Genomic DNA, 24,890 nt, shown 5'->3' with positions numbered 1-24,890 from the left:
ATATATATATATATATATATATATATATATATATATATATATATATATGCCACACTCATATACTAGTCACCAGAACAAACTATTGTGCTGCAATAAACAAGAGTAGAATTTCTTCCAGTATTTCATTATTCTCATTTCTTGCTACTATAACTAATACATTTTCTGGTTTTGACATGCCAAGTCTCTCCCTGGCTTTCTACTGTATTCAAACTGTAAGTATCAGAGTAAAATAGTATAATTACTACATAAAAAGGGTGTGTGTGTGTTTAGCAGGAGGGGGGTTATTTTGAACAAATCTGGGACTTGGAGTTCTGTATCTGGTTCTGTATTACCTGATACTCAAGAAGTATAAGAGCTGGCAAACACAGGCTAATTAAGATGTTATTTAGTCTATTATTAAGCATTAATTTAGTACTCCTATTAATGAAAAATTACTTTAAAAAATCAATCTGTGCCAGTCCCCACTACAGCAAAAATATCAATCCTGAGATGTAGAAGCCCTAATTAAAAAACATAAAATATGAAATAAGGATATTCCCTGCTTCTGTGGTCTCAGTCTTCCAAGATTCAGATTCTTCTCAGAAGATAAAATTTTAGAGCAATGAATCTCTGAAAGCACTGCCCTGTTTTCTTGTGAGGAAGGGAAAGTTTCTCTAAACTTCTGTATTTTTCTGAGTGAACTGCCAAACACATTACAAAGCCTTTCAAAAAGATGCATAATAAAGTGATGATAAGGCATGTTAATAATTCTGCTGACAATCATCCTTCTTTAACATGCCTGGGACATAAACAGTAGGAAATAAGCACAGACAATAATTGCTATTAGGTGCCTGAAGAAAAAACAAAGATATGAGAGGGACATGCTAATTAGGCTTCCTCAATGGACCACATGGTGATGAAAAGGAGGTGAAAATAAAAATAAAGCAAACAAAGCTGAAGTATTTAGACAGCCTTGCAAGAAGTTGTTGTCTATGACAATGAACTGTCCGTGGTTGTGAAGTCCTTAGAGACAATATCTGAGACAGTATCTGTCATTTTCCTGCATACATCAGAGGCAGGGTAGCACCAGGGTGTCACTTTGGCATCTCGTGGGATGTACAACAGAGCTGATCAATCCTGAGGGAGCTGAGATGGGGAGACAGCAGGACCAACTTCCTACCAGAGCATCTTGTAATGGGAATAGAGCAGCTCCTGCCATTCCCCTCTCTGTGAGTGCTGGAGGAGAGAGGGGAATGTGCAGCCTTGGCAGACGTGCTGGGGAAGGTCGCACGGCTTTTCCATTACAACACATACTTTTAAGTAATTCACCTATTTCTACAAACTCTATTCTTAGTAATTTTCTTTCTGTTACACAGTAACTGTTTTGGGTTCTGTACCTCTGTAAAACATTGAAAAGATTCAACCTGGGAGTTTGAAAGCAAAATGATGTCAAGACATACTTATTAGAAAAATTGTGCACACGCAACCTCCTAGTGTTCACTTTTGCTCTCATTTGTTTTACAGATGGTGCTGGGTCAAAGAAGCAGCCTGTCTTTGCAGGACAAGCAGTTCTGAAGTTCTGAGCATCTCGACATTTTCATGTATGCACAAGTTTTCTCCTTAGGTTTTTTTGCTTACCTAATCACACTGGTGATTTGCTAACATTTTCCTTTTTTACTTGGTATAACAGGCAATCTGCAAAGTGATTTGCAGGAATCAAAAGTACAGATTTGTTGCTTTTGGGATCAAGAGCAAATGAAAAACTTGTTGTGGTTTTGGTTGTTTTTTTATTTTTTTTAGTTTTGCCAGTAATTGACCTGTGATACAGGAAGAGAGGAATATAAAACAAACCTGGAAAAAAGAATCAGGTTTCCAGATCTGCTTTAAGCAGACTAATGCATGAAGATGTCTATAAAAATGGGTGATTGGACCAGTAGTAAAGTGGCTGCTTGGTGCCCACTGAATGGTCCTGGCAAACTGAGGCACAAAACTCTTACTGTGTAGCCTGGTGTGCCAGATAAGTTCCTTGGGGTTTGTTTGACCCAGTTGGGATGCTAACAGTTGGATAATTGTTATTGCATTATTTTTCTGGAAAATCCACAGTAGATAAGGATTGTAATAAATTCTATGTGTTTCCCCTATTGGTTATCAATAGGAAATAATATGAAAAATAAAATTACCTGGAATCCTGCAAGGATTACTTAGTGGGCCACTCCCATGCCTTCAGTAGGTAGAATGTCTAAAATGCAAAACCAAAACATTTTCAGATTAAAAGAAAACACTCATAGTTATGCTGTACTATTGGGTAGAATTTCAAAACATTGATACTAAACGTAGAAAACAAATTGGATTGAGGTTCTTAGTTCCTTTTGTTATTTTTTAGGGGATGAAAAGCTTTATCACAACTAAGCTCTTCTAAAACTTATTATTCTTTCAGTATGCTAATTAATAGAGCAGGATCATGGATTTGTTAATTAAAATAAGATACCTCAGGGAAACTGAAATTAATTTTACTGTCCTAATAGAGTTACCATTATGCCATTAAATCTTATGGATGTCTTATATATTTCTCTTTTCTTCCTTCCCTCAAAAAGTAAAAAAAAATTGTTTTATTTAGTTTGAATTTAGAATCAGAATATTGAATGGTAGTTTTTTGAAAATGTGGAGAAGATCAATGAATAATCTTGGAATAGCTTGGATTTTGAAAAACCGTAGAATGTGGGCTGCATGTGAGTGTCAGGACTGGTCCCCTCCTGTGCTCTCAGTGAGCACAGAACTGTTCAGCTTTGGGTCACCAGGTCTGAGCTGCTCTGTGTAAGCTGTGAACAGTCACCCCAGCAGCCTGCTAGAGTCACCTGGCAATGTTGGCTCATGTTTTCCGGGGGTGGAACTAGCAAAATGAACCTTTGGGCAGGCATTGTAATGTAAATAAATCTGTACTGCACCTTGACTGGAATGTGTTTGCTGGAGGGAAGGTGGGGTCTGGCAGCAGATCCTGTGCTGGGCTGGGTGTGTGCATGCTGGTGATTCAGTTCACAGAGAGTGTTTCAGGGCAGTCTCCTGGTCAGCCTCCCTTGCTGTGCTTGAGAATAGATTTGGCTCAGTCCTGGGCTGTGCAGTCTGATCCCTGCTGCTGGGACCAAACCGCGCTCCAGGAGCCCACCAGAAGCTGCCAGTGGAGTTTGGCTGCAGAGCCACCCGAGAGGCAAAGCCCAGAGCTCCTGAGCACAGGGGGTCCTCGGGGTCTCCTCTTGGTGCAGGTTTGCTGCTGCTGTGCTGTGCTCTTGGTGCAGCTTGGGATGGCCAGACCTCACCTGGACCTGCCTTGGTAGGAGCTCACACTGCTGACCTGGCAGTGGGTGCCAATCTCAATTTCAAAGTTTTTTACTTTTTTATTTTTTTTACAGAAGGAAAAGCATCTGACAGTGTTTTCTCATACTCTGGCATTTCACTTCTCTTGCTTCCAATTTAGATGTTTCAGAGAAGAGAGAGGAAAAAGGAGGGATAAGTGTGAGAGAAGCACTAGTTTTTCTTCTACAGCAAAGCACAATTCTTCTAATTTTGTTTGATGAATTTTCAAGGCCAGCAAAAAAGTTCTCCATCATTGACAAGAGTGTTAATTGCAATTTGTATCCAAGACTTCTGTCATTCAATGTACTAGCTGACAGAAATAATCTTACTAATATACCAGTGTATAGAGAGCACTTTATCCGATTTTATCATAGGCTTAAATGTATAAAATTTAATTAGAGACAAACACTTAATCTAATTGTTAGGGACTGCTGAGCATGGTTAGTCCTGTGAAAGCTTCTGACTTCCCAGGAAGAATGTCTGCTGTTTGCTTTCAGCCTGTGAAGTGTTCAGAGGCATTGGCTGCATTAAGGACAGGCAGGAGGCAGTTCTGTTACTGTTCAGTTTGTGTTTAGTCAGCAGACAGAGTTTGAGATGTTTTGTGAATTTCAGTTGAATGTGGCAGCTGGTTTCAGGCAAAAGTAAAAATAATAACAGGTGGAATTAATTCCAGCTTCTCAAAATAAATTAATGACAGTTTACTAAAGCAGAAAAGTATCCTAAAATATCTTTGTTTCCAATGTACAGTCAAATCAAGTAAACAGTGGACCTCCAATGTGCTCTTGCCACAGAGAAGTTATTCTTTCTTGCACTCAAACCCAATTAATATTAAAGGATATTTATCTGGAGCAGAGTAGATCTTCAGGATAGATTCACCTTCAGGATAGATGTGTTCATTATTTAGAACAAAATCACTTAGAAGTGAAAGACCAGTTTGGAAATTTCCTCATGACCAGTGGTGAGTTTTGGTACAGATTTTGGTGCAAGGCATTCAGGTCTTTTATGCTGCTCCTTCCTGGCCTTATTTTTTGCTTAAATCACGTTCTGCTTACCTAAGTCTTGATGGCCACACTTCTCTGCTTTTTATTCTAAAACCTGTTTAATGTGACTAAAATTTGAAATTTGAAATTAATGTGAAACATTTGGGTCTGGGGATGAATTCAGTTTTTTTGGACTAATTGCTTTGTGCAGCTGTTTCAGAACTGGTAGGAAACCAGGACATGCATGAGGCTTAGTGGCAGTGCCCACAGCCCCTCAAAGGCTATATTTTCATAACGAGATTTTAGAGATTATTAAAAAAACTTTAAAACTCAGTGCAACAGAAATATACTTCAAAAAAAAAAAAACAAAACAAAAAACATTGACAAAACCAAAACCCAAACGCACCTGCTTCCCTAAAACCCCCCAAAGAGACAAACCCCGTGCCAAAGCCTTCTCTTTCTCCTTTGTCAAGATTTGGTATGGAAGCTGCTTTATATATTTCCAGTGGATTGTTGTATTCTGCTGACACCTCTATTTCGTTTCTGATCCACATCAATACTTGCTAGCATTAAAACCTCCGATACGTATTCAGTACCATGTGCCATCTCCAGCCACAAACACTCCAAAGGTTTCTTCCCTTCCACAATCCCTTTGAGATCGCTATTTTGATCCCATTTCTCCCAGCGGAGTTGAACGCACAATAAGATCAGCTTGCTGGAGAGCTGTTATTTTAAAGGTTGCGTTTTGCTGTGAGTTGGTGCACGACAGGCGCCTTGTGCAGCAGCTCCTGGCAGTGCTACCTCAGGAGGCGGCTCCGCAGCGGCGCCGGGCGCTGCCTGCGGAATTCCAGCGTCTGTGCAGGCGTCCTTGCAGGGGAGGAGCTCCCGGAGGCACCAGCTCAAGCAAGACGCCTCACAAACTAAAGTTCAAGGTGAGAACCCTATTAGGTGCTGGCTGATTTAAGAAATTGTTTGGGCTTTTTGGGTTTTTTGGGGTTTTTTTTTGTCTCCAGTGCGGAAAGCAATACTTGGTGAAATAATGTAACTTGGGGCTTGTAATTGCGCAGGGTCACAGTCTGATAGTTATGATTGCTCTCAGCATTTCTCCCTCTGCTAAAGGGAAGACAAGAAAAAGGAAGAAATAAGGCTATAGTATTTCCTATTAAAAATGGCAATAACTGCATTTTAATGCTGGTCACAATTGATATTTGAGGAAGGGAAATCTAGAATGAAAACAGTGATTGGTGATGTCCCCTCTCAGCAGCAGGGAAGCTCAGACTGTGACTGGTGATGCTCAGGTGCGTGTCCTGGTGCCCGTGTGCTGCTCCCAGCCCATCCTGGTGCCCGTGTGCTGCTCCCAGCCCGTCCTGGTGCCCTTGTACTGCTCCCAGCCCATCCTGGTGCCCGTGTGCTGCTCCCAGCCCGTCCTGGTGCCCTTGTGCTGCTCCTGGTGCCCGTGTGCTGCTCCCAGCCTCTCCTGGTGCCCATGTGCTGCTCCCAGCCCATCCTGGTGCCCTTGTGCTGCTCCTGGTGCCCTTGTGCTGCTCCTGGTGCCCGTGTGCTGCTCTCAGCCCCTCCTGGTGCCCGTGTGCTGCTCCCACCCTGTCCTGGTGCCCATGTGCTGCTCCCAGCCTCTCCTGGTGCCCATGTGCTGCTCCCAGCCTCTCCTGGTGCCCATGTGCTGCTCCCAGCCTCTCCTGGTGCCCGTGTGCTGCTCCCAGCCTCTCCTGGTGCCCCTGTGCTGCTCCCAGCCTCTCCTGGTGCCCGTGTGCTGCTCCCTGTCTGTTCTGCATGGCACAGGGCATCCCTGGCTGCCTGGGGCTCAGGAAGGGCAGGTGGGGAGGGACTGAGCTCTCTTGCCTGAACTCATGGAGATTGATAGGAAATTTCTTCTTACCTGGAGGAGTCTGTAGTGGTACAGTGGGGAAAGGGGAGTGCCATCTTCTCCTGCTGAGTACAGGGACAAACACCTCGCACCAGGCTCACAGAGCAGTTTTCTGAACAGCAGGGAGCAGGACGAGAAATCAAACAGCTTTTCCTAATACTTTGAAATTTGTTACTGAAATTTGTACTGTCTCCTGTTTTTCTCTTGTGAAGGTGTTTTTTGTGAAACCATTGCCATACTCCTCCTGTGGTGCCTGTAGAAAATGGAAGAGTGATTAGGCTCCAGAGAAATGGCACCTATGCTGAGCTATGTGACATTTTTGCTCTCTTGATCCACCTGGTTGGCTGTTACTACATGCTTTCTGGAGGAAAATCTGTGTTCTGCTTCTGTGCTGAGGACAAGGATGTCTGAGTCCATGGATATGGTTCCTGCAGGCTGCAGTAATTTATGTAATAACCATTAACTGCAGTGGTGCTTGTACCTCAGCTCAGCAGGGATGGATCTCTGGGCCTTTGTGGAACTGGTAGTTATAGAAAAGATGCAATTTTTCTTTAAGGAAAAAAAAAAAGGTCTTAGATGTATAAACTCCTCTAGCCAAGCACTGCTTGCCCTGATCTGGATAGGCTCATTGATTCTGATGGATCCATGCTAACTTGTGCCTTCTAAGGATTTGACCATCAATTTTTATCAGCTTTACAGCATGGGATCAAGGAAATGTTTTAGACGTAGCAGGAATGTATGACTCAATTTCTTCTTCTTTTTTTTTTTTTTTTTTTTTTTTTTTTTACTAGCTGTGAATGTGTTTCAGGTGCCCAGCACATTCATGCAGAGGAAGGCAGTGTACTCTATTTCACTGCTGAGACTCTGACTGGTAGAGTCAATGCAGGCAGTGATTTGGCTCCCCTGGGCCTTCTTCAAGGGCAGAGGCAGCCAGTTCATTGTCTTGGTGAAATTCTCCTTTGGGTGCTGCTGCTCTGCTTCCTGAAGGCCCTAAAATATGGTTAGAAGTAGTAGTACACAATTCTTTAATGTTTGTCCTCATTTCTTGAGTGCTCCTCCTGTGCCTATCTAAAGGGCACCAAAGAATGGCTGTCTTTGTGTCTGAATAAATATGATCAAGTCTTATGTACCTGATGTCTTAGTGAGAATGCTTTTAATCATGGCAGCAGCATATTTGGACCAATATATGAGTATTTATTTTAAAAAAAAGCGCACACCAAAAAGTCAGATTAAATTATTAAATATGTGGTTTTATTTGTAAGGATTTATGCTGGTGCAAGATTATTGTTTGCAAATCCTTCAGAAATCTACTGATATATTCTACTAAAATTATTGCTTTGGAATAAAACAATAGGAATGGGGTAAAAGATGTGAAGAAAAAAGAAAAAAACACTACAAAAATGTACTTAAAGCCAAGTTGTATTTCTTTCTGTTACCCATTTACTGCAATTTTGCAAATAATGTCATAAAAATTAGTTCTTTGGGGCAGAACTATTTCAGGGAAATGTTTATTTCATGAGCAGCAGGAAAATGAAACCTGGCTCCTGCAGGGAGGGGAGGCTGCCTGTGCTGCCAGGGCAGCTCTTGGGCAGAGCCTGGGTCAGCAAACAAATCACTTGGACTTCTCAAAAAATGCTTTATAAACTTCTCTTTTCAGCATATATTTTTAAATGTGTTTTGTCTGTTTGAGGAACTTTTCTTAATGTATTATGACTGTTTTATGTAGTGACAGAATTACTGGGACTTTTTTTGCCCTATAATTTTCTGGGAGGTAAAATAAGTCTTTATTAATTTTTAGAGATAATTGAGTGCCATCTCATTTGAATGCTCATCTATCATTTTAAGAGATATGTTTACTATATTTATCCAGAGCTTTCCCTGTACTTTTTCTTCTTTTTTTTAGGCTTTGTGTCTGCTCTCTGGATTAGAGCCTCTGCTCCAAAAAGCCCATCCTTGACAGGGAGAAAGGAAGCAAAAACTTTTGGTCATTCTTAATTTTTATTTCCAGTTATGTCAAACTTCCCTCCTAATCCAAAAGGATTTGTTCAGAACCTATTTTTCAATCACCAAAACGTTTGTCTCTGTTACTTCTCTGGTTGATTCCAGGTTGAGCACAGCAGGGTCTGGCTCCTGGGTTGGGTTGTGCTTGCCACTGCACCCAGGGAGTTCTCAAGCAGGCAGTGATAAACTCCTGGGAAACTTCATGCAGCCAAATCCATGAGTAGATCTGAGGCTCTTGCATTTGCTACTTTAGTCTATGAAAATAAGGTTCTGTATGATTTTGGGGTTTTTTGGGATGGGTTTTTGGTCTTCTTCCTTCAGAGAATTCTCATCAGCATCTTCCTGAGCTGTAAACTCTGGAATTTATTCTGCTCAACCGTACTTCAGATAGATTCAAACCAGTGCAACTTGCAGTAGCAAAGAGGACAGGAAATGGTCCCCAGCACCTCCCTGTGCTCTGCTGGGCTCTCTGCTGGGCTCTGTGCATAGGCTCTGCCATTCTTGCAGTCGTGCATCCCAGCTGCCTGCAGATCACATCTGCCTGATGATTTCCACAGCAACTTGGGCACTCAAGGCAGGAATATGAGCTGGTAAGTGAACATTACCCTCCTTTCTTCTCCTCATCTTTTCCTCCCACTGCAATGAGGGTAATTATATATGTTCCCATTTTGTACAGTGCTTGTCTAGGACAAACACTGCCAGACTATTTCAGTTCTCCAAACTCAGTTCAACCACCTCACAGGGATCAGCAGAGTCCTGTGTGGATGTGTTGTGGGGGCATGGTGGTGGAGGAATGAATGTGCAGGATGATTTTCTGGGACTGGGTGTAGGCATGGCATCCCTTGGAGGACATCCTCTGGCTAACGTTACATGGATGGAATCCAGTGAGAAATCCAAGACGGCTTTTCCTGCTCTGTGCACGGAAAATGTTCACTGGGGTGGGCTGTAGGGAAATCATAGAATCATAGAGTGACCCGAGTTAGAAGGGACCTTTAAGATGATCTCGTTCCAAACCCCCTGACTTGGACAGGCACAGATTTCCCTGGACCAGGGGGCTCAGAGCTGGCTTTAAACACTTCTGGGGATGAGCTATCCACAACTTCATTGGCTCCTCTGTCTTTACCGGATAGCCTGAAAAAGTGGAGACACAAACACTGAACTAAAAGCAGAATCTTTATATTCTCAGAATAACCACAGACATCATAAAGCAGGATTTTGGTTCTAAGGTGCTCGTTTAGGCGGTGGGCACGCTGCAGCTTTGTCTCTGAGTGCTGGCTGAGCTCTTTTCCCTCTCTCCCCAGCACGGATGGGTGCAGGGTCCGGGCGCTCCCCCCGCGGCCGCGCAGCGCTCGGTGCCGCTCCCGCCGCGCTCTGCCGGCGATAGCCTGGACACAGACACCCTCTGAAGTCCTGTGCATGCTGTGAGCCTTGTTTTATTTGCTGCAACAAGAAAAGCCCTTTCTTTTAACCCGGCTTCCTTTGAAGAAGTAACTCAGGAAGCTTCATGGCCTCTCAAGGTAAGTGCATCTGTAGTCTATATTTTTAGATCGTGTTTACAGAAAACCACAGTCTTGTGCCTTTCCAGCAATCAGCAGTCTGATGTAATGAGGGTTTCAGGATAAAACCACATCAGTCAAAGCACAGTTGTTTTGTCTTCCTTTAATTTTTCAGCATCCAGCATGCAAGAGGCTCCTAAGGAGACTAAAATCTATAGTAGGATGTTATTTGAATAAAATATATTATAAAATGTTAGCCTCTGCATTCAGTCAGAAAATTTAGTCTTGGTATCTTGGTGCTTAAATCTGTTGGTACAGAATGCCTGGCAAGGGTGGGTACTGAGCCAAGGGTGTCACTATTTTTGCACACTTCTTCCCTATTTCACTTCGAAAATAGCATTCAAAACTGGCCAGAGACCTGACAACCCCCCTATGAAGAATAATAACTGAAGAATAACCGAATTTAATCAGAATACTCCTCTTTGGGCGTGTCTGTCACGTACTGACTTCAGCAGTAGCCATTGATTACTCAGGGCAATGGGCAAACGTGCAGCATTTGATCTAAGCAGCCTTCACAATTCATTTTCTCCAGGTTTGCAAATGCTTCATCTAAGCAGAAAGATACAAATCTTTTTCTCTTGAGTGCAACTCCATGGAGGTCATTCTGTAGGCATGTGCAGAGGCATGTGTTGGCCCTGGGAGTTTCAGCAAAAGTCTCACTATGTTTGCCAAATGTTTATCCCTCCTTCTTTCCCTGAAACACTCAAGCCATTCTGCATTAGAACACTAAAAGGTACACAGGAGCAGGCAGGTTTTGCAACCTTGTTTTACTCTTGCAATATAGAGTTTTTTGTTTTAAATTTTGTTTAGCTTTAGCCATTTAAGAGAAATGTGGTTTTGCATATTTTTCCTGTATATCAGTTAGGAAAAATGGTTAAATAGTAATGGTGTGGAATATGATTTTTAGTATGAAGAAACTGACAATTCACCTCTTTCAGGAATATGCAACTCTACAAATTATGTTTGTACAGAATACTCACTGTATCATATGGTAACTTTTAAGGTTCTCCATGCTAGCAATGAAATGGGAATCATACACAAAAATAGACAAAGTGTCAGACTAGCTCATATTGTCATTAATATTTAATGTATTTACTGTTTGGTTTTTGTATAGCTTAAAATTTGACAGGTAGAACTGCAATTTGTTGTCTTTTTTCCCTCTTTATTATTCAAGAATAACACTTACACTGGGCTACTTCGTGGCATTTCATGTAACAACAAGAGTTACGGCAGTAACAGAACCCTGTGAGGTAAAATGATGCAGAAGAGGATATAAAATATTTATTACCCAGTTATACATTTTTAAAAGCCAGCAACAAATTCAAAGGGGTTACTTCTTCCTGTGGTCTCAGACTTTGAAAGAAAGCAGTGGCTGCAAAGACAAATTAAGATCAAAATATGATTGAATGATGAATCTTTCACAGCGAGTTCAAATAATACTAAAAGATCTCATTTAAACGCACAATAGCAAAAAGAGATTCAGACTTAGAGCCAAAATTCCTTCTGGACCTCAAATCCCATTGTGTCTAAGTATTGTCACATGTGATAAAAACGATCATTTTGGGGACTGCTTTCCTGCCAAATCACACGGGCTCAGCTCAATACAAGGATTTGCCATTTGGATGGGGAGAGCTTCAGTTTGCTCCTCCTGGTTCCTGCAGAACCAGTGTTGCTGAAGGCCAAGGAACAGTGTACCTGGAAAAACTAGCAGGAATTTTTTGGCAGTCCAGTGGTTAAGGTGCTCCCTGTGCTGTGGGAGAAGGTGCCTGTGCCTGTGGAGCAGAGTGCATTTACAGGTGCCTCTGGCAGTAAATGCTCTCATTGCCTTCACAGCCCTGGCCAAGGTCACCATCACTGTGCCCTAAAGGACTTCTTGTGGTAGCAAACCAGAAAACCCAGCATAATGATGTCTGATCCATTCATTAAGATAATAATGAATAATACACTATAAGAGGCTGTGTAGACTTTGATATCAGGGTTGTAATATCCAGCTTGGGGAATCTGAGATCCCTGGGAAGGTTATCTCTAATTAAGAGAAATTATGGGTGCCCTCAGGATGCTGGGAAGCATCTTGCTGGGAGCCAGCCCTCAACAGCTCAGGACACACTGGCCCATGGGGCAGCTCACAGGGAGCAGGGCTGGGCAGCCTGTGCTGAGGGCTTCTGGCCACCCTGAGTGTGAGTCCAGGCCAGCTCCAGCCTTGCCACACAGGCTCTGTGCTCACCAGCTGTCAGAGCAGATCAGGTGCCCTCCAAAACCACAACTCCTGATTTAACTTCATCTGCAGTGATTCCTCTTTGCAGTGATTCCCCTTTGCATATCCCAAGGCAGCTTTATAATCAGTGCTCGATGTGTTGGACAATCAGGAGATTCCTTTTGGGTCCTGACCTGAAGTACTGATACAATCACATACAGAATGATGTTATTGTTCCAGCTTTGATCCAAGAAGCTCCTAGCTATTCCTTGGTCCTGATATTTCTGCATTTTTTCTCTTTTTTTTTTTTCTGCAGAATCTCAGGGACAAACCAAACTAATCTTTAAGGATTACCTCCCTGGTTCTTCTGACACTCCTCAGCAGAATACGCCTGTTGAACCAACAAGTCTCTGGAAGCAAGCATCACACACTCATAATTTGCCACCTGGTCTGGAGTACCTGAACCAGGTCCTGAATCTTTCTGACTGTTAGAATTGTTATGTTTTCCTTTTATGTTGCTTTGATACCCTGGGGGTTGAGGTTGTTTGGGTTTTTCCTCTTGGGGGCAGGGTAGGTTGAGATGGAGAGGCTTTTTTGTTGTTTGATATTACTATGAGATAAGGAACATAGGAGAAAGAAGCTTGCCATTCATTTTATAGAAATTAGATGAGCATAAGTCTGAGTGGCTGCAAACTGACATTAACTCGGTGTGAGGAAGAAAGTGATAATACCTGAGAGAGGAAAATGCTTGAAAATGGAGGCAGAGAAGTGGATCATAGGTGGGGAAGAAAAATGAATGCTTAACTCTTCTCCATCCTACTGCTAAACATGTGGCTGTCCCTTTTGCTCTGGGAAATCTCTCAGCTCCTGGAGCTCAGAGCACTGATGGTCTGCAGCTCTGCTCCACTCTTACATGCTGAGTAAGGTGTCACATGCCCTGTGCCAGGCCCCCAGCATAGTCAGATCATGATTCTGATACACCTCTGCTGTGTTTGCATTTTGGTGATGCTGGGAAATGTTTACTTCACTCAAGATATGTATTTTAGGCACACATTTCTGCTAGTTTTGTATAGAAGCAGAAATTGAATGTATTTTATATTTGGAGCTAAGTTACCTAGATAGTAATGAAATGGAGAACTCTTCAGAAGCAGTCTTTCATGTGGAGTGATGAGTTTCATTTCAAGATGCCTGAGCACAAAATGATATGTGTTGTCAATTACACAAGCATTTGCTTACAGACTGTGGAAGCTACATTTTTTTAGTCTAAAAGAGATTGTGCTAGTCAGTACTTGGCAAGTAACATATTCAGGCTCCTGTATGAACATAAATTGCACTTCAGATTTACCCAGACAGGTCAGGCAAGCAAATACTGTCACTCCATTTTATAGAAGCTTTGCATCTGATGTTAAGACAAAGGAGCGCAGGTCACTCTCAGAGCTAGAGCTGGAACTGAAGACCTCATTCATGCCTGTTCTTGGCCTGTGCTGCAGCCCTTGCTAAGGATTCTCAGTTCTCTCTGCAGTCTGAAAAGCGGGAAGCGTGTGTGCAGTGCTGCTGGCTGGCATGTTCCCACAGCTCGAGTTTCCATGTGCTGCAGAACCTTTTGGTGTGTGATGCTGGAGCCACACTGGCCCTGTGGCTAATGAAAGGGGCTCCTTCAGGATGGATGGAGGATAGATGGAGGATAGGATGGAGGATAGGATAAAGGAGGTCCCACCAGCAGGGCTGCCTGCAGAATGCACGCGGGATTCACAGCTGCAGGTGTAATCCCTTTGGATTTATCCTCATGGACTAAGAGATTTTCACAGAATTAAATGCTTGAATGAAGATGTTTCTAGCAGAACTTGGAAATTATTTATGCTACTGGGAAGATTTCTAAAAGACTGTGTTTCATTCTGGTGCTGTGTGCATTGGGGAAAAGAGGGTCCAAACTCTTGGAAACAGGCACAGAGAGGTGCTACTGGAAGTGCACAGGGAGCAGAGAACCTTCTTTAAAACAAGACTCCATCTGTGTTATCTGTAGACTGAAAACAGCAGTATTGGAGAGGGAACCGTACTGAGTGCCTAGGAGAGTAAACAAACTGTGGGAAAGAGACATATTTGATCTATAGAATTTCGTTACTAGAAGAAAGATTATATAGAGAGTGGCTGTGAATAAATACAGAATAACAAATAGAAATTACGTTCTCCAGCAGGATTGGGCAAGAGAACTGGATAGATTTGAGAAAGCTGAATGTATTTCTCAATAAGACCATGACATATTTGATTGTGATACAAGAATCCAAATTTAGTCAGTCTCAGAGAGATCCCTACAATCTTATTCTAAATAGCAACAAATTATTCTAAATTGGATGAGAGGAAAGGAAAATGTATGTCCTGTAGGTAAAGGCCAGCCAGCAACATTCCACTCTGCAGATCCACACCCAGAGTGAGTTCAGGTGAAGGAATCATTCTGATTCTTGAGGTGCACCAGAGAAGGGCAAAAAACTGCTTCTGCCTCAGCAAACACATCAGCTTTCTATGACGCTTTAATAACTTCCTACAGAAAAAAGTTACCTAAACTTCATTACTGTCTTCCAGATTACAGCCATAGCTCAAAGAGTAGTTCAGTGACCATAACAAAAATCAAATGAGCTTTTTCCCACAGCAGGAATAGACAGGTAAAACCTTGGAGAAGAATGTTTTGAGTATTTCAACTGCATGTTGTGCCACCACTCAGGTTTAACTACTTTTGTAAAAAGCTTCTTTGTTTAGACTTGGTTAGACTGATTAAATGTAAATTTGATGCCCATAGAAGTGAATACTGAGAATTAGCTGCGTATAAGGAATTTTAACATATCTGAGCTGAAGGGGACCAGACCCTTGTTAAGCCAAAGGGCTTTGAGTGCTTTCAAATGCAAGTGCAGAATTCCCTCAATCCACAAGTGCCCCAATAAAAATGCAGCAGAATAACTGCCCTGCAGAAACCAGTGAAAGGCAAAACTGGGATTACAAGTGCTACTGCTGTGTTGTCTCAACATTGTTTATACATTGTGCACAGCAAACCAATCGACCAAAATCACTCAAAGCTTTTAACAATTCAGGGTCATTAGTTTTCTTTTCCCTGTGAAAGACTACATGGGAAAAAGAAATCCATGTTAAAATAAATACTAAAATATTAAAATAGCTCTACCATCTTTAACTTTTTTTATTGTCTTTCCATCAGCAGAGCCCTTCCCATGAGCTCCAAGAGCTCTCTCATGAGACCCAAACAACAAACAGCAAAGATTCTTGGGAGAATATTTTTACGTCTAAATATTTTTTATTATTTCAATTACTGGCATGCACATTTCCGAGATTAATGAAAGGGATTAAGAAGTTCCTCCTTTTCCCAGCTTCTCCTTGCAGCCTGAACTAGCTGCAGGAGCTGACAAGAAGTGACAAATGTCTGCAACAGTTTGAGTATGTACCAGGCAAGATTTATCAAATTTAAAATATCCAGGCTCTGGAGAGCTGTGCCATGCTGGTCTCAGAAGGTTGCTGTGTGCTTTGTGTCTGCAGCTGTGAGTAAGGACAAAACCCTGTGCCAAGCGTTTCTTCATCAGGAGTTTACAGAAAAATTACTGAAAAGAGATTGGTAAAGCCTAAAACTGTCACATAAAACAGGCATAAAAAGTCACATAAAACTGAAAGGTAGACTGGAATTAAGTCTTGCTGGTTTTATAATGCTAACAACTGTTCTCCACGAAAGAATAATGTTGGAGGGACGATAAGCACAGCAAAGCTAGGTATCATGGCAAGCAGTTTTTCTCCTGCATTTGTAACCAGCTCGTGGTTACAAAGATATTTGTAAAAGACATTTTTAGCCAGCTGAGTGTTTCATTGTTGTTTTGCTCATTCTGGCACTCTGGCATGACCATTGGCCAGATTCGGGGTGCAGGGCTTGTGTTCCTGAGATCAGAGCGTTAAAGCTGGCTTGTGCCACCGTTGGCATCCCCTGCCTGCCCTGCTGGGCTGCTCCAGCAAGGTCCTTTGGGATGTGGCCACTGCACATTTTGACCCTGAGCCCAGGATCATTCACTCCTGTGCTGCCATGGTGCCCAGCACCAGCCTTGGGTTTGGGGTGAGGAACTTCCCCTCTGACAAGGAGAGCAACGGGAGCAAGAGTGAATTCTGCTTTCTGTTTCTTTTGTCTGCCTTATTCCCCCAGTGAGGATTATTTTTCTTTAAGCGTGTGGGTGAATTACAAGGCCACAGCACCTAATGTCACATTCCTCAGCTATAATTTCATAGTGAAGTCCAAAGTGTGACTTGAGATATCCTTCAGGCACAAAACCTGCGCACCTGTGTAAGGAAAGAAATCTTAATCACAGGAAGATGAGCAATAAAAATAGACATGGGACCATTAGTGGCTCCAGACCTATCCAAGACCCACCATCTTGTTTATTTTTTTTAAGCAGCTGGACCAGATAATTATTCATCAGCAAGTGGATCTTCTGGAAGGTATGGTGCAATCCTTGTCACCCTTTAGCAGTGCTGGTACATGGGTGTCCCCAAAAGCCATCCAAGTCTTGCCCCCAGCTCACTGAAGTGACTGTGAACCCTCCTGCTGCCCTGTGTCAGGCTGTTATGCAGTGATAGGGTGGGGAAGGCTCACTTTATTGTTTGCCTGTTCTGCAGCAAAACACTGAGGGATGAGTAGTCTCTACAAATGTCCCAAATTCTCTCCCTCAGACACTTCCCTCTCAGTGTTGTTAAAGCTTAACCCTCTTTCAATGGAAACATTTATCTAACAATAAGTAACATACTACGAGAAACAAGGCAAAGAGAGAAACGAAGGACAGAAAACATAAAATTAAGCAAAAGATTTTATAATTATTTAGTTTCTCAGAATTTCAAAGTAACGAACAAGTATTAAATACTGTAAAATTTTACTACCAGTAAAATACTGTAGAATGTATTTCTCCCATTCAGAATGGTTTTGGCCTGATTCTCAAATAACCTTTTCACTGAGGTGGGGTAGTCTCAGGATGTTACTTTTCACAGATGATAAACCCAGAAAAAGCCCATACCAAAAACTCAGGATCTGAATTCTCTGTTGCGATACGTACTTTAGTGTACAGCAAATCAAACTCTGAATTAATTCCTTCAAAATACAGACCTGGCATTATTATTTCCCTGTATATTTTCTTTGTGTTGCTACTTCAAAACAATTTAAAAAAAATCTTTGTCATAGACTTCTAAAATAAATGCTCATATATATATACACACTAACATTATACTAAAGTAATAACAAAGATTATGTTAAGTTAACATTCTGCTTGTTTTGCTTTATTAGCCATACTTGGCACAGAGACCTCCAGCAAATACGAGATAAAGAACCCCTTGGGACAGAGAGTTTACTTTGCAGTGGAAGAGAACGGCTGCTTTGACCGCAAGCTGTGCGCGCCCCTCCGGGCCTTCACCATCAGCATCGCGGATAACGCCGGCCGCGAGGTGATCCGCGTCATCCGGCCCCTGAGGTGCACCAGCTGCTGCTTCCCCTGCTTCCTGCAGGAGGTGAGGGGATCCCTGATGCCCTCTGTCCCAGCATCTCGCTGGGCAGCTCCTCCAGGGTGGCAGGGAGCAATTCAGGAATTCACAGCCCCCTATGGGTGGACACAACTCTTGATGATTGAGTTCTGTTCCCTCCCTTCCTCCATCCTCCCTTCCATGGGACCTGGCTCTGCCTCCTCCCTTCCATGGGACCTGGCTTTGCTGACATCCCACACAAAGCTTTGGTGTCTGGTGATGTCTCTCCAGTCAGGTGACACCCCAAGATGCTCCTTGCATCACCCACTGAACTCCAGGAGGGGGAAGGATGGAAACTGTGAAGGCCACTGGGATCTGGGGGTGGGACTTGGAAGCAGATCTCTGAGGAGGCTGAGCCTTCGCTCCATGCATCTGCCTCTTCAGGGCCACGTATCTCTGGGAAATGGCAGAACATGGAAGTAAGCTGCTTGGAGTGAAAAATGCAAATCCCATAGAGCATCAGGTCTTTCCTCTGTATTTTTTGACTCTCCTTTATTCAGACATCTTTCTTGTGTTATGAAAATGGTTTACAGGTTAGCTCATCCACTTACCTTCTTAGCACTTATCCTTGACAGGATTTTTAAAGAAAAAGTCCTTTGGTAATACAACTACTTAAAATAAGCTTCTAGGATACTGCCTGAATACAATACATTTTTTTCCCAGCTCATAGCTTTTATAAAGTCTTATTGTATGTAACATGTTGGTTTCTGGTGCAGCTTTTGAGTTTCGTATTGTCCACTGTATTTAACAACACTGTTAGACAGTTCTGCAATATCCAGTTCCATGTTTGGTAAAACGATGTTACTGTATTCAGTAGATAAATATCTTGTCATTATATAAACAATACACTATCATGGAAAAATATATTAAGATACAATCAGCTAAAACGTTTTTTGTTTTCTTTGTTTGCTAGTTAGAAGTTCAGTCCCCACCAGGTACAGTAGCTGGGTATGTTGTACAGAACTGGGACCCTTTTCTGCCAAAGTTCACCATACAGAATGAAAGTAAAGAAGATGTGCTAAAAATAATTGGCCCATATGCAACCTGTGGCTGTTTTGAAGATGTTGACTTTGAGGTATGTTTTGTACAAGTGTTAACAATTTAAAAGTTTTACTACTTTGAATAAATTTCTCAGGTGAGAGGGAGAATCGGAGATACTTGAAGAAACCCTGAACAGAGTTTTCTGATGTGAACAAAGTGCTTTGCTTTAGTTAAGAACCATAAAGGAATTTTTGGGTTTATCAACTTATTAACTCATTAGCCAAATTAGAAGACTCCAGTGGGTATTGTCTGAAATTTCAGTATACTGTAAGAAACATGTGAATTACTGCATGATTGAGAACATGCCTGACCCTGAGAGGACAGTGGTCCACAGCAGTGGGGCTAGGAGAATATAAAAAACAGGAGAGAGAAAAAAACCCACAACTCTGTGAAAGAAAGGCATAACTGTCATAAACTTTCAAGATTGCTTTCTCCCACTTTTTGTCCGCTCTAAAGATGCTGATATTTCCAAACTTGAGACCCTTTCTTGCGTGCTACTCGTAAAGGGAAATTTGACACTAATAGAACATCGCAGCAATAACAATAAAAGGAGAACCTGACAACTATAGCATACTCAGCATGTCAGGACACAGTCATTAATTCTGTGGAGATGTCATCAGTGTGCACTTGATTTGTTTACATTTATGTCTGTTCCTGTTTTTCCTTTGTGCAGGTAAAAACTCTGAATGAGATGACAACGATCGGCAAAATTTCCAAGTATTGGTCTGGATTTGTCAACAACGTCTTCACCAACACCGCCAACTTTGGGATCCAGGTTCCTGTGGATCTCGACGTGAGGATCAAGGCAGTCATGATTGGTGCTTGTTTCCTCATTGTAAGTGTGCAGGTGGATGGGCAGGTCTATAGAGCTGTGCAGACCAGGGCCAAAGGGACCCTTGCTGTCAGCTGAGAACTACAAAAATGAAAATGCGTTGGAAAACCAAATCCAGTACCTATAAGATAAATTAACTAAAACATTTTAATTTTTATGTCAGCGTTTTTTTTAATGTTCCTAAATTTTTGTTTATTAAACAGTTTAAATAGTATTACACATGCAGTTCAATATTTTGTATGGCAGAATCGAATCTCAACATACATGTCAAACCTACCAAACTCCCCCAAACCCTTTATTGTGTTTGAACAAGTGTATGAACCAAAAAAAAAAAAGTTATATTGTTTCTGATGGTAATTTCAAACCAATTCAACGATTCTGTTGAGTGTTGTATGTAAGACCTTCAGGTCACATGAAAATTCCTACAAAAATTCTCTTGTGAAGATAACCATAAGAACCATATGAGAAGTGCTAGGGGTAAATATTCAGTGCTAGGTGTAAATATGAAGTTAAGATGCATGTTTTCTAGAATTAGAAATTGATATTTGCTGTGTAGCTCTTTTGCCAAAGTAATTGTATTAACATGAAATGGTTTCAAAATGATCTGTGATACTTACATCAGAGACAACCAAAATGATAATACTATTTAAATTATTCAATGAAAAGTGTTTGCTTTAAAATTCCAACAACAAATCAGAAATTTTGCTTTTAGTAGGATAGAAATGACAGTTAAGATTTTGGATTGCCCCCTCCAAAACTGTTTCTCAGTGGCAGCGATGAAAAGTGATTGACTAATATAAATACTTTATGTAACAAAAGCTTGCAAGTAAGACTTTTGATAGTAATTTTTGCATTTTTGTGCCTTCCATATCTAATGCATAGTTTGTTTATTTGTAGGACTTAATGTTCTTTGAAAACTCTTTGGATGGATTATAACAAGATGACAGAAACAATGAAATATGCAGAATGTGTTTCAGTAGGTAAAAATGAACATAAATTTATCTTCTTGCTTTGAAGGCTTATACATTTCTAATTCTTTTTCATTTTCTTCCAGAAATCGCTTGAGCTTTGGACATGATTTTGAACTGCAAAAATCCTTGTTCCTTATAGGAAAAGACAGGGAGCTAATGACGATGTTTATTAAAAGATGTCTCATGTAAATAATAATTTCCCACTTATATTTTTTATGTGTAATAGCTAAACACATACTTTTCACACAGAGCACTGTTGCTTTGGAACAGTGCTATTCTCTTCTTTCTCTTTTGATGTTCCTGTATGGGAAATCATGAAAGATTAGATGAAGGCTTGCAGCATCACTGATGAAAGTCTAAGTTTAGAGAAGCCTTTGATGTTTTGCAAGTGCTGGTACCAGTTTCTAACCCCATGAGGGTGTGTTCTGGGGCTTTTGCTTTTTTATAATTTTAGAAGTAATTTTCTGATTTGTTATTTAATTAATAGTAGCAAACTGATTTGAAAGTAACAAATATAAAGACATACCCGATGGGAAGTTGAAGTTGTTATCTGTTTCAGTGAGTTGGAAGAGTGGAAGTTACGTTTGCTAGTAAATTAATTTTGTGACAAAGATTGTTTTAATGAGTGGCAGCCAGAAATTAGACTTCCAGCCCTAGACTTGGGAATATAAGTTCTACTCTGAAAATCTGGTCTTCCACTATTTGCACTGAAGGCAGGCCATAGATAAAGTTTGAGTGATGGTCCTCTGTGTGCTGGAGGCTCACAAATCACTTCCCTTTGTACCAGCCAGGGTTAAGGAGCCTTGCTGCCATCTGCTCAAGGCTTTTCTGAAAAGGTTTGTTGCTCTTTGTAATATCTGATGGCTGATAATTTTTCATTCAGACTTGCCTGAGGCCATCCTGGAATAGAATTATTCTTTTCCTTTGGCAAGCTCAGGTATTTTCTGTGATGACTGGGCAGAAGGAGCTTTTCACAGTTCAGCAGTTTCACATGGTTCTTCATTTCTGCAACCACACCTCAGTGTTCCCAAACAGTTCCACCAACTTTTGCTAATACAAGCTTCCTTTGTAGGAATGATATATATGCAAGACATAAACAGATTTTTTTGCTGTTGTTGCAAATTGTTTGCTGTATCAACTTGCTTATGCCTCTGAAAATCTCTCTTCAAGAAGCAAACCAGTGGCATAAAATATTGGTGGCAAACCCAATTGCTCTCACAGTCACCAGTCAAGTTTCTAAGGGCAACGTTTTACAAATCACTAGAAATGCTGGAATTTTTTTTTTTTTTAGTGTCAACCAGTAATTCAATTCTTGAAAACAACCAACACATCAACGGAAAGAGAGGAGATAATGAATAATTCATAAAAATGAAAAAGAGCTAAATTTATCAGGTGATTACTTCTCAACAAATATTTAGACTAATTTTAAATTAATGTTCATGGATATGAATTCAAACACAGTGAAGTCAGGAAGTTGCAACTAACGTTCCCATAGTGAAATTAACTCAGGAATGCTTATAGATTTAAACAGTATGTTTTAGATTATATACCACACTTAGGTATTTATACAGATTTACATATGTCTTGAAAATAATTGTGGTTAACAAGCTCTGACAATCATCATTATCTGTTAACCATTTCACTTCTGGCTCTTGCTGTGACTCATAGCAGTCGCAATCAGGCTGCACGAATTGGGAGCTCGCAGGGAACCTCTGCTGCCACCTTTCCCGGGAGGAAGCGCCCTGTGAGCTTCGTGGGCCAGAGGCTCCCTCGTGTGGAAATTCCGGAATTTGCAGAGGAATACAGCATTTGCAGAGGAATACAGGATTTGCAGCGGAACACAGGATGCTTTTTGCTGTTCTCACACTGGTGCCGTTCTGTCAAATGCAGCTCCCACATGCCTGAATGTAGACTGAGAAAAAGAACCAGATTATTTTTTTTGTCTCTTTAAATCCCTTTGCCATTTTAGACAGAAGTCACTGTTACTGTAGCCATAATCTTGGCTCTGGTGCCCTGTTACTGAGCTGTGTGTGGCTGAACACTCGACTGAATTCATTGCCTTAAGCTGAGCAGGATCCCCACCTATCTTCCAGTTTTCCCCTGAAACTTCCAGTCCTCTTCTGGCCCCTAACAAGCCAAAGATGTCTCTAAGCAAATGTGTCCAGCCTCATTGAAGTCAACACCAAATAAGGTTTTATTTACCCACAGGGCTGAATTTGGCTGTGAGCACCCATGTATATACCTTGTAGGTAAGCAATATGTGCATATAATTTACAGTTAATTCCAACCAGATGATAACATGGGATTTCTCACACTTAGTGACTTTGTTGCTGCGTTTTGTGTTAATTCAAAGGCTTTTTGCTGTTAATGTGTATGTATATGAGTATGTTTGAATGCCTCTGTTTACACTCAGGGGCAGCTTCTGGGACATACAAGAACAGGCTCATCCCCTGGATAAAACAAGCAGTGGGGCTGGGACAGCTCTTGGTGCTTAGAGCTCTCTCAGCAGGCTGCTTGACCTCTGTGCCACCCTTCAGCATCCTGGTGGAGATTCAATGCCACTGCCAGTGCTTTTCCAGCTGGGAGATCACTCCTCTGAACTACAGCTGCCACACAGGGCAGGTATCCACCCTCAGCATGGATTCTGCATGCTGTTGCTAAAGAAGAGCTAATGTGTTTTAAGGTCTTAACAACCTGTAGCTCTAACTAATTACTCTTTCTTATGAATAGCAGTGTGTTTCACATGATGGGAGCTACATATGCTCACTGTTCACAATTCCCAGTTCCCCCACGGGCTAGGAGTGGGTCCCAAAGGAGAATTCAGAATCTCCCAAAGGGTCACAATGTTTTTCTAAAGCAAACTCATGTCCTGGATATCATCTAGAAAGAAACGTGATTGCTCTAAAGAAACAGAAATTTTACCTTATCCAGCCAAGCAAATATTTCTGATCAGTAGCCAAACGGTAAATCTGTGTAGTTCACACTCCGTGTGTTCAGTAGATGGCAGCAACAGCTCATTATGACAGTATTTAGCTTTTCACACATCATCCTTTTTTCACCCAGGATGCTGATGGAAGTTCAACATACCCTTTAACCTCTAATTAAATTCTGCTCTTAACTGAAGGATTTCATTTTCTCTGTCTGATATGAAACCTTTGCCACACAATACTGGATTATCTTTCCTGCCTGTATTTACAGCTGAATTATTAGTTATTTTATGAGATCTGGTCAGGGCATGGGCAGAATACTGTCTACCACAAAGTGAGCTCCTCTGGTCAGTACCCAACCTAGTCTTTTGCACCTGGAGCATGTCTCCAGCTTCTGCAGGTGGGCAGAGGAGAAGCCCAGCCCCAGGACACTCCCCATCTGCAGAAACAGAAGGTGCCATGTGTAAAGGAGAGTGCTGTGTGGTGCTGTACCTAGAAAAGTGGAAGGTTTCTGTGGGAAAAAGTCATGTCATGGTGGTCTGTCACTGTGTGCTGGGGCAGAGGGGGGGAAATCCACTGTAGTGCCACAAACCCAGGTGGCACCAGCACGTGGGGAGAAGTTGGTTTGCCCGTGGGAAGATCAGACACTTCCTGTAAGGGAGTGAAGACACAGAGTTGCTGTAAGTTCTGATATTCTTTGGTTGTCTGATAATTTGGTGGATGCAAAAGTACTTCTCTTCATAGACTTTGCTGGCTGTATTATATTAAAAAAATATTTTTGTGTCAATTTGGTTATTTGTTGGATTAGACAAACCGAGAAATGATCCAAAATGGACATTTTCTAATAGAGTTGTATAAATGAAGCTGTTTTGGGAAAAAAAAAAAAAAAACAAACAAAAAACAAAAGAAATTTCCTCCTTCTGACCCTCAGTTGTTGTATTGGTTTCTTTTAAATTAGAATGGTATGTTCTGTGTTAGAATCATAAATCCTAGTTTAATTCAACTCAAGGTGAGTATTGAAGGAAAAATTACCTGCAAGTCATTTCATCCTTGATGTGCTTTTCCACTTTAAGATACTCATTTGAAGGATTTGTTTTTCTCTGTTCCAGTCACATTAGGTAAGTGCTCTATTTACACTTCTGGTGTTTTGTATAGAAAACCCATACACAGCAACAACCAAACCACGAAACATCCTGCAAGCTTCTGTTACAGACATTGCTCTGTGAGAAACACCTGTTTCTATCTAGAAATGACCATGGGCATTTTCTCTTTCTACCCCCTCCAGATCATAGAACCACAGAATGGTTTGGATTGGAAGAAACCTTAAAGATTACTGAGTTCCACCTCCCTGCCATGGGCAGGGACACTTTTCACTAGACCACGTTGCCCAAGGCCCTAAAGGAAATATCACAGTACACATGTCAAGGTCCAGTATTGCTGCAAAAGTCTTTTCTTAGTCATCTATGGATTGCTTGCAGAACCTTGGGTACATTTTGGACATTATGACTGTCTTAATTTTCTATCCACATGTCTTTTAAGCAGGTGTCATGCTAATGCCCATTTATACCAACAAGAACTGAGAAAGGAAATGCAGCCTGGGATCAGAGCAAGGATTGCTACTAG

The 24,890-nt window shown here is 41.5% G+C and overlaps 1 protein-coding gene across 2 annotated transcripts; it reads left to right on the top strand.

The window, feature by feature from the left end:
- Positions 1 to 9,623: 9,623 nt before the first annotated feature.
- PLSCR5 (phospholipid scramblase family member 5) lies at positions 9,624 to 24,054 on the top strand. Of its 2 annotated transcripts, none has more exons than XM_066556519.1 (8): positions 9,624 to 9,713; positions 12,263 to 12,414; positions 16,386 to 16,428; positions 17,264 to 17,484; positions 18,410 to 18,571; positions 19,211 to 19,372; positions 20,267 to 20,345; positions 22,754 to 24,054. In XM_066556519.1, the coding sequence occupies exons 1-7, from the start codon at positions 9,701 to 9,703 to the stop codon at positions 20,303 to 20,305; spliced, it is 792 nt and encodes a 263-aa protein (XP_066412616.1). In that variant the 5' UTR covers positions 9,624 to 9,700; the 3' UTR covers positions 20,306 to 20,345; positions 22,754 to 24,054. The 2 variants fall into 2 exon arrangements, with proteins under 2 accessions (XP_066412616.1, XP_066412615.1); XM_066556518.1 differs by lacking the exon at positions 22,754 to 24,054 and adding an exon at positions 20,424 to 20,484.
- Positions 24,055 to 24,890: the final 836 nt, after the last annotated feature.

This window comes from Molothrus aeneus, chromosome 10 (assembly GCF_037042795.1).
Source record: "Molothrus aeneus isolate 106 chromosome 10, BPBGC_Maene_1.0, whole genome shotgun sequence".
NCBI lineage: Eukaryota > Metazoa > Chordata > Aves > Passeriformes > Icteridae > Molothrus > Molothrus aeneus.
Note: the sequence above shows the minus strand (reverse complement) of the source record. Positions and strands in the feature narration are given on the sequence as shown.

Bases quoted from the DNA above. Each gene is read 5' to 3' on its own strand.
- PLSCR5 (XM_066556519.1), top strand. The intron at 16,429-17,263 runs GTATGGTGCAAT...TTGCTTTATTAG, and splicing joins GCAAGTGGATCTTCTGGAAG to CCATACTTGGCACAGAGACC. The intron at 19,373-20,266 runs GTAAGTGTGCAG...GTTTATTTGTAG, and splicing joins TTGGTGCTTGTTTCCTCATT to GACTTAATGTTCTTTGAAAA.